Below are 9,950 nucleotides of genomic sequence, written 5' to 3'. Positions count from 1 at the left end.
CCAATAGATCAAGGACATATTTCATCTGAAATAGTATAATATCATGCTTGGACTGTAACACCTCAATACCTAGAAAATATTTAAGTAGTCCAAGGTCTTTTGTCTTGAACTCTTCACATATCTTTTTTTTGGCCTCCTAAATGCCATCATCATCACTACCGATTATGACAATATCATCAACATAGACTGCTAGAAGTACTGTCCCTTTAGGGGTGCCTTTAATAAATACAAAGTGATCTACTGAATATCAGTAAAATCCAACCCGTATAACTATTTGGCTAAATTTATCAAACCACACACAAGGTGATTGTTTTAGACCATATAGAGATTTCCTCAATCGACATACCAACTCTCCCTCCACCACAAATCCAGGTGATTGTTGCATATACATTTCTTTTTTAATATCCCCATTTAGGAAAGTATTTTTCACATCAAACTGATAGACCGACTAAGAGAAATTAGCAGCAAGGGATAAAAATATACGTACCAAGTTCAATTTATCCATGTGACACAAGTAAAATTATCAATAAATGTGATAAATACTTAACTCTGGAAATGTTTGAGACACTCAAGGGTCTAAACATAGACTTCTCAAATAAGGCAGTTACTTTTTAACACAATTTGACCAATTTTTAAAAAGAAAATACTCAAGAGATAATTCTGGAATAAGGGAGATGAGAAGTAGGACACTTATTTGGAATCTTAACTCATAATGGAAAAAAACTTCTCTTAAGGAAACTAATGTAATGTGAGATCAAACAAAAGAAACTTTTAAATTGGGAAAGATACTCAAGTTCATAAAATCTTGAGTAGATTTTGAAAAAAAATAGGAAATTCAACCAACATTACCAAGTCAAAAAGTGAAGTAAAAAATTAGCCTTAAATTCGGATCTTCACATGTAACAGGATACCAACATGATTTTTTATTCTTCCAATGTGGATATCTCTCTCTAGAAAGATCATATTAAGAAATGATTTATTGGGATAGAAAATAGACTCACATAGATTTCTTTTGAGATATAATTCTCAGTATAAATCCTCAGTAATGTTGGTACAAACCGCTCAGGAAGTTGAGGCTTTTTGCTGCTCCACGAAACTTTTCTACTGTTTGACCTTTTTCTACTTTAGATGTTGATTTATCTTTCTAGAAAAATCTGATTTCAATGATTCTTTTTGAGTTAGAAACTAGACTCAAAGATATTTCCAACGGTATATTATTTTCTATAGGAAACATACGGTAAGAGAGTAATACATCTAATGAAAAGTAAGAATTGGAAAAGAAAGAGTTAAGGAAAAACAAGAAACCCCTCTTTTTTTTTTCTTTTTCCTCCCCTTCTTCTCCATCTTCTTCTCCTTTTCTATCTCATTTCTTTGTCCTTTCTAATATCATGTTGATTTCTAAGGGCAACAAATAAATACAAGAGATTTTAAGGGAAGGAGAAAAGAGGAGAACTTTTGCTCTTGAGAGAGAGGAGAGAAAGAAGAGGAAAACGGAGAGAGGTGTAATGACAAATTTGAGCCAAGAGGGAGAGACTTGAATGATTTACCCCATGCCTCGTGGTTGTATTTATAGTTTTGTAAATGTGTTTACAATGACTACAATGCCATTAGGACTACATGCTTCAAAAGGAAAAAAAATAAGATTACATACACCAGCTTGCCTAATTACTACTTTATGACATCTCTATGAAAATTCTCCTTTTTTACTAACCATGTCACCCTTACATGGGATAGAAAACTGTGTAGCATGAGAGTGGTTAAGAGGGTATGAGGTGGGATATATTGGCTAGGGTTAAGAGGGTAAGGATGTGATTGAACTTGTCATGTAATGGGAGGATGATAAAAAGTAAAAGACTTGTAATGGGGGAAATATTTGGAAGAGAAGGGGTAGGTAGGATTGGTGGTAGAGGAGAAGATATCTACCAAAAATAAGTTTTCTTGAAGCTTCATGATGCATAGCTAGCCGAGGAGGGGAAGAAGGTCTTGCATTTCTCTCTTCCAAAAAATCAAACACAGTGGTCAATTGTTGCACATGTTGTTTTTAAACTTGAGATTTCATCAATCAAGTTTTCTTAATTGGACTATTGGGCTACAACCGTCTCTTGTAATTGGAGCTCCATACTTTTTGTATTGACCATGTTGATGATAAAGGTCTTAAGGAAATGTCCCGCTCTAATACCACTTTGAAAGAAATCTCTTCAAGGTCCTATCTTTTTTAACTTTCAAAAAGAAAACTAAGGTCGGAAGTAATAAGAAAAAGGCAAAAATTTGTTTGAGATTAGAGTGCTTTATTGGAGGAGGCTTGATGGGATGACAAGGGGATTGTGAGAATGGGCAAGGGGCTCTTGGGGGCAAGAGGGATCAGGTGGGGATCTTGGAAGAAGAAGCAAGAAAACTTTTAGGCAAGGAGGAAAAAGAGGGAAAGAGGAAGAGAGGGAAGAGACAAAAAGAGAGAGGAAGGGAGATTGAAGAAAGATGACAAATTTTAGGAGAGGGAGAAGAGAGCAAGAGAGATTTGAGAATACTTTGATTACTTTTTTCTTAAACCAAGACCTTTATTTATATTTTTCTCATTACATGTCTAGGGAATCAATCAATTAGGTTATCTAATTACAACAATCAAGGGAAGATTACATAATCAAAAGAGAGAATCTCAAAAACTTTTAAATCAACTACAATCTTATCTCTAGATATTCTTTCTTTAAGAGAGAAAAATAGAAATTCTATGAATCCATCAAAATGAGGAAGGTAAGATTCATATTTCTACTCTTAACTTTTGGCCTTATTTATATTTTTGCCTTCAAATGTCATTTGTTTCTTTTTTACCCTTGAACTCCTATGCCCTCATGCATATGTGCCACCTTTTCTCCTGTTTCTTCTTCCTCATGTTTTTGAGGATTTTAAGGTTGCTATCAAACACTGTGATTCTCTCTTGTAAAGTTAGTAGTAGTTTTGTTATATCCAAGAAATTGTTGAACTTCATACATAGTTTTGGACTCGAACAGTCAGAAGAGTGTTGAACTAAAGAGGGGTATGATTTCAATTTGATTTTCAAAATGGAATTAACTCTGTGAGGAGTCTTTTGTGTGGGTGAGTGTGTTTGTGGTTATGGTTAGGTGTGGACTGGACTATGGAGTATCTGACCAATATCTCAACAAATTGCTAAGATACTTACATCTCCAAAACAGTAGATGAAAATTACTACATCTGGTGAATCAGAATGCAAGTAGAATGTAACTTTGAAATATCCCCGGATGAAAGGAGACAGGATCTGCTGAAAACGAAAAAAAATGTCTTCGATTTGCTTTCATGTCAGCAGGTCTTAACCTGCTAAAAGATATCATCTTGAATCAGCAATAACTATGTAGAAAAAAATATTCCACAATAATAGGCGAATATCACATTAGTAGAAATACCCTAATAAATTTATAATAGTGTCTATGACAAAAGATGTTTGAGTGAAGATAATGCTTATAACAGAAGTGCACAAGAGATTTCAATCTTTGGTTAATTTACAGTACAAAAACACATCAAATAGTTGGACACCTGATATGAGTCTCATAGCTAATATAAAATATAGACAATTGCAATGATTTGAGACCTTGGTTGAGATCTAAGTCACATCTCCTTACTCCTGAACAAATCAAATTAAAGATGACAAGTAGAAAGATGGAAGGGTGGGACACCCTTAATAGACAAGGACTCGTCCCCCTCTTCCTTTCCCAATGCCAAAGAAGACAGTGAGGAAGCAAACAAAAGACCCTTGGCTTATGTATGTTTACTTTGATTTCATCATGTACTTCAACAAAAGATCACCCTTGCTTTATGTTAAGCAATCCGTGATGCAAGAATTTTGGTAAATGAATTTGCATACAAAAACAGGAAAAAAGGGACATTGTCAACAAGTTTTCCTATCACTTTATTTCTTGAAACACTAGATCATTTTACACTTCAGAAAAAAAAGAAACAAGAGAAAAAGGGTCCTTGAGCTTAGGAAAGAGAAATAACAAATAAGGCATATACAGAATGTAACTGCCTGCTTACTGGTATTGAAAAAATTGTCTTGCCAATACAACTTAAACTGCACATTGAAGCTGGTCATAAAATATGGGTTTCATAACACACATTCAACAAAAACACAAAAAAAAAAAAAAAGTCACCCACCCTATTAGTCTAAGAAAGAAAAGAACAGTTTACAGAGGCATTTATCGATCCTTGGCGATAATATGAACTTGAAACACATTATGTGTGCGTGCACTCCTTCCTCTGCATTTGGTCAGCTCAAAGACACAAATATCACCTGGCACTACTTCGTTCCCAGCTACAAAATTGCTCCACCCGAAGCCAAAGCATACACGACCATTTCCTTTCTTGGCTGTGTTCACTGGCCAAGGTTTTCCACTAGGATCGAGCAAGACTGTCTGCAAAGACACCTTATGGCCCGATAGACCAGTCTGTATCCCAAATTGTAAAGAAATCGGCTGCATTGAATTACCAGAATAGAATGAGATGCTGCTTTGCAGGTCATTATGTAATAATGCAAAAATGTGCCCAGACTAGCATATAAGACTTCTTGAAGTCGTGGACCAACAGATAATGCCAGAAATGCATCAACTAGGTATGAATGATCAATTGATAACAACATCTGCAATTCCAGAACTGATGATTAAAAGCAAAATGAATCTAAAAAGGGAACACATTTCTTTAGAGAGAATGTGAAACGGAACAATCTGACCCAGTGGGCTGTAAGCCCCAGTTTTTAGTTGTCTAGTTGTCCATGATACGGAAAATTTCTCATAAATAGGTGTCTCACAGGGACAAATTAATCTGTCATCAGTCCTCAAACGAAAAGACAGTGCTACATTAGGATTTGTAGAAATCCTCCGTACATGTTAACTGTGTCATTTCTTCAAAGAAGAAGAGCTACAGGAAATCCCCTATGACCATCGTTTATAAAATGTTATTGGGTGCCCCAAATCTGATACATTACAGTTGATATGACCAGTATATGACTGAGCATCAGATTGTACTGACACACCGCACTCAAGATACTGCAAGACAAATTGGTATCAACCAATATGAACACATATCAGTTGGTTTGGAAAAAAATGACTTGGATGCTTGCCAATCATATCTAAGCTTCTTCAAGGGCTCCAAAATTTTCAGTAAGCTTGATTGATCAGTCATACACGATGCCAGAATCACCACTATGGTGAAAATTTTTAGGTTGTTGATTCATGGATTTCAGACAAGAATCTTCAATGCTGGTTACCCATACAGAGTACTCCATTAAGAATGCAAGTACAGATAAAAGTACTACTGACAGTTAAATAATCTACAGAGAACAATTTTTTCTTTAAAGAGAGAGAGAGAGAGAGAGAGAGAGAGAGAGAGAGAGAGAGAGAGAGAGAGAGAGAGAGAGTAAAGATTAAAAGAAATTAGAAAAAAATTACCATCTGTCTAGTATGACTTGGCCTGAACCTAGTAGCAAAATGTGGATTCCTGAGTTGCAAGGGGCAACGGGAATCAGCATCAAACACCCACTTATCTTCATTCTCAGTCATAATTTGCCTCACTGACAGAGTATTTCAATTATGAAACAAAGAAGGAAGTTGTGAATAAATAACACAAATATCATGGGAGAGCTTTTATTAGAGGAAACAATTGCATGAACTTACAATGTGATCTCATTTTATAGCAACATGGACAGAACCGAGCAACACGACGTCCTTTTCCTTCTTCTTGTTCCTCCAGTATGGTGGAGGTTTTCTGTTTCATGCACTCCTTTTTACAACCATTAACTCCATTTTTTTTTTCACAACCATTTTTGCCATACATGATGATATCAAAGTTTGAAATGCCATCATAACGAAAGACCACGAATTCTGAAGTTTGTAATCCATACATGTCCACAAAATCAGACCAGCCTTTCCGGAAGAACCAGCTATCACCAACTTTCTTCACTCTCACATGCCAAGATCTCCCATCTGCACACCTTAGTATTGATTTGCGTGGCAGTACCTTCCCCTCAAAGTGTTTGTAAAAATTTGTTGGTATTCGCTACAAAACAAACATTTCAGCTCAAGTCATCCAACATATTTAAATGTCCACAAGCTAGCAACTAGGTTATCATGCAAATGATAGTTCATTGTTTAGAATCCAATTTTATTTCCATACTCTTTTCTACTACTATTTTCTTTTGCACATCCAAGCTTAGTTACTTTCCAACTATAGTTTGGTGTGACAGAGGCTTAAATTCATCCTCTCTACCAAAAAGACAGCAAAAGACACTTCTTTGGACGAATAATAGGATCCTCTCTAAAGTCTAAACTGCTATTCGCATAAAATAATATCATAAAAAATTTAAGGAATTTTATGGGCTTCTATACCTGAATATAAGGTGACTTAGTGCAAAAGAATAAGGAATGATTGACTGCAGAAAACAACAAAGTGCAAAACCAATGGAAGAAAGGATTTGAAACTCAAACACAAAAAAGGTATTTAAAGACGAGCAATTTACAATATCCACATAAAACAAAATAGATATACAACAAATTTGGGCGAGCAGATTTTCGTCAAAGTGTTGGAGGCAGAAGGAGGACAAACAAAATCCAAGCGATCAAAGCCCTTGAGGTCGGTCCTACGACAGAAGCTTTAAACTGACAACAAGCATTTGACAAGCTCAAGTAAGAGGATAAATGCCACAATAGCCAAAACTCCAGATAGTATTTTCCAAAGTAGAGATCTTTCAACATAATTAACTGACACAAAGAATAAATACACCAAAAAGGAGTTCCCCATAGAGATGTCTTTCAACATAATTAACTGACAGAATAAATCCACAAAAAAGGAGTGCCCAATAGAGACGTCTTTCAACATGATTAACTGGTACATCCAATAAATTAAAGAAACTAAAATAGGAAAGCAAGCCATCCAGTAGCTCAAAAGTTTTCTCCCGCAACGACCCATTGGAAACTCAGAGAAATAAAGAGGGGCAATAAATAAATAAATAAATAAATAAATAAATAAAAGCAAAAGATAAAAGGGTGCTAAAAGGTAATATCAGTTACCAGCTTCTTCCTGAACTCCCCAATCAAGACTTTGAAGAAAGCAGGCTTGCGCCCCTCAAACCCATGCTCCGAAGCAGCCATTGATGGATCGGCGAAGAACGTCGAACTACCCAAAAGAAAAAGAAAACTAAGCAGTACCCACGCGGTGAAGCACAGGGCTAACACGGAATCCGCGACGCAAATAGGCTAATCACTCTCCCAAATGAGACACCTCCATTGTTGCTCCACCCCTCGTGTTTCGAAGTGGCATATAAACTCGCATAGAGGACAGCTAATCGGGACGAGGGTCACTCCCCATCGAGGAACATTTCTCCACCCTTGTTCTGCAGCATTCCACCCTTCAGAAACTTTTCTCAAGGAGATACTTAGTCAGAGAGGCTTTCATCGGCGCCTTCTGAAATGGCCGTCGAACATGGTTATCCTGGACGAGACTGGCCCCGCGCCAGAGCGCAGTTTGCATGTGTCTTATAAAAAATGTACAGGGCGTATCTGTGTCGAATTTAGGGGTGGGTGAATCAATACTAAATGAATAAGTCTCTAAATTTAAAAACTGTGAATATGTAATTTATCAAGAAATTTTTTATCAAATAATTTTAATAAATCTGACTTTGAGGCTGTTTTTGGAACTCAGAAAGTGAGAGAAAAGAAAAAAATTTGTTTTCTCTTGTGTGGATGTCTATGGAAAATAAAGGCTTGTTTGGAACTGACAAAAAAGAAAAAAAAAAAAAGGAGAGAAAGGCATTTTTTGTGGTTTGCTAGCAAAGATTCATTGAGAGAAAAAAAATAAAAGTGCAAATCGCTTTTTCTTAGTTAATAAATTTTCTCTTACAAAATGATGGAAAAAACTTTTGAAAATAAACGTAGCGTTATCGGATGGCAACCTTCCAGATAGTAACACAAAATAATTTTTCAAAGATAGATGTCCAGAAACGGCAACACAATTCGTCCAAAAATAGCAACACAATAACTCGGAAGATAAATTCCGAAACAACATCCAAAATAGAGAGATGATCCCAAATTGACAGCCAACGAAGCACAGATCGTTCCTCGAAAAAAAAAAGGGTTTGGCTAAGGAAGATAGTATGGCCTTAATTCGAGCATAGTAATATCGGGTAGCAACAGAATCAGCAAGCTGGATCATTATCTGAGACGTTCAAATGGCAAGATCAATGCTGACACCCACCCCCCCAACAGTACTACATGGAATATCGGTGTAGTTTGCGATCAAGCAAGTCATGCCGACACACCAAAAAAGAGAGCCGCCACTCCCTTCGCCTCAAGTATTTGGTGACCCACAGGGAATGGTCTCACCTTGGGAGGCGGAGGAAGACGGACACTCATGGCCGGTGCACAATGGGTATAGGGATTGAAAAGAGGGAAAAAACGATAGATATGAACCTAAACTGCAAAAGATAATAGATAAAAAAATGATCACATTATTTCTATGGGTTGACTGAGTCAACTCACAAAACTTGCCCTAATACCATGTTGAATTTATGGAAAAGAGAAACACTTTATTGACTTGATGTAATCAGAGTATATGTACCCCAATTTATAATAAAAGAAAGTAGCAGAGTCAAATTACAATTAAACTACCCTTGTGCATTACACCCAAACTCTAACACTTAAAAAATAAGTCCTAGCATAATTAAATAAGTCAACATAAATAGAAGACTAACATAACTAAAACACCTTTAAACTAAAACTCTTCTGTGAGACTTGCTTCCATAATAATTGTAACTCTGTAAGACTTCTTATTGTATAAGACTCATCATGCCATCATTGTATGCGCTTGGGGCCTTTTCCTTGGTCTATGGTCCTTGAGCCCATCTTTCACATCTCTTAGATATGTGGGTCTTCCTTGGCCGTGTGGGTTTCGGCCCATATTCCAACAATTTTTATTGTAGTAGTCCAACTTTTCACAAGAGAACAAAACATATGGATTGTTACTTTATCTAAGATGTAATGTTGAGCGACAAGATTTCTACTCCATATGTAACATCTTCAGAACAAGTTGGTGATAATTTTATCAAGGCCTTGAGTAAAAAAACCTCATTTATTTATGTAACAAGGTAGGCCTGCCTGGCGTAGGTTATCTAGCCCCAAAGAGCAGTTTAGTCATTTTAAGTGTAAACTAAAGAAGGCTTTAATAAAATAAGATTAGGGCTTATTCATCCCTAAGCAGAAATGTGAGAGTAGTCACACTATCTATCTCTACTCTGGAATCTTGATTGTCTATTTATTTTTTATCTTCATTTTTTTCCAGGGTTCTAATGGACTCAGCAATGAATTGAATGCGGTCATCATAGCTTCATTATGGCAAGGTATGCAAGAAAATATTTTACAACAACATGGAGCCCTCATTTTGCAAATCCTTTTGTAATGCTTGCATTTGAATAATTCATGTATTAAAATAAAATTAAAGAAATAAATCCGATGCTAACTTAACTCATGAAGACATGACTCTTATGATGCGACCTAGAGTTTCCATGGAGATTGATGTGAACTTTGCCACTGTCAGCAAGTGTCATCTATGAACGATACTGTAATAGAAGCCTGCAGACCAGGCTTTCATCAGCCAGAACTAAAAGATCACCGAGCCAGAAATAGAATTCTTCTGTTACCATTTTGTGTATAAATGCCTTTGTAATTTTAAGTTATAATCGTAGTGAATAAAGAGTTTTTTTCTTAAAATTTACATAGTATCAAAGCTTCCTGTCGATCTCCTTTGAGTGCATTGCAGGTTTGCTTCGCTGCTACCCACCTCTACGCACCGGCATAGTCGCTGGCCCTCTGATTTTGTTTCGACGCGACGGCCCCCAACGTTCTGCCTTTTTTTTCCTGCGGCACTGCTTCCTACCCTGTGCAACCATCAACGTA

The 9,950-nt window shown here is 36.4% G+C and overlaps 1 protein-coding gene across 1 annotated transcript; it reads right to left on the bottom strand.

Annotated features, from left to right (window-relative positions):
* Positions 1-3,993: 3,993 nt before the first annotated feature.
* On the bottom strand, positions 3,994-7,497 carry LOC137953864 (putative B3 domain-containing protein Os03g0621600). Its single transcript, XM_068801402.1, has 4 exons — positions 7,071-7,497; positions 5,679-6,060; positions 5,454-5,575; positions 3,994-4,481 (listed from the first exon to the last, which is right to left on the bottom strand). Exons 1-4 carry the CDS (start codon positions 7,149-7,151, stop codon positions 4,206-4,208), a joined length of 861 nt encoding a protein of 286 aa, XP_068657503.1. The 5' UTR covers positions 7,152-7,497; the 3' UTR covers positions 3,994-4,205.
* Positions 7,498-9,950: the final 2,453 nt, after the last annotated feature.

Source organism: Aristolochia californica, unplaced genomic scaffold (assembly GCF_029961685.1).
Source record: "Aristolochia californica isolate CCGP_79_NKW_82.1479 unplaced genomic scaffold, dmAriCali1.0.hap1 SCAF_16, whole genome shotgun sequence".
Taxonomy (NCBI): domain Eukaryota; kingdom Viridiplantae; phylum Streptophyta; class Magnoliopsida; order Piperales; family Aristolochiaceae; genus Aristolochia; species Aristolochia californica.
The sequence above is the reverse complement of the archived record's forward strand: the minus strand, read 5'-3'. Positions and strand labels throughout refer to the sequence as shown.

Bases quoted from the DNA above. Each gene is read 5' to 3' on its own strand.
- LOC137953864 (XM_068801402.1), bottom strand. From the start codon at position 7,151: ATGGCTGCTTCGGAGCATGGGTTTGAGGGGCGCAAGCCTGCTTTCTTC. The intron at 6,061-7,070 runs GTAACTGATATT...TTTGTTTTGTAG, and splicing joins GGGAGTTCAGGAAGAAGCTG to CGAATACCAACAAATTTTTA. The intron at 4,482-5,453 runs GTAATTTTTTTC...AATTCAATGCAG, and splicing joins CAAGTCATACTAGACAGATG to CCGATTTCTTTACAATTTGG.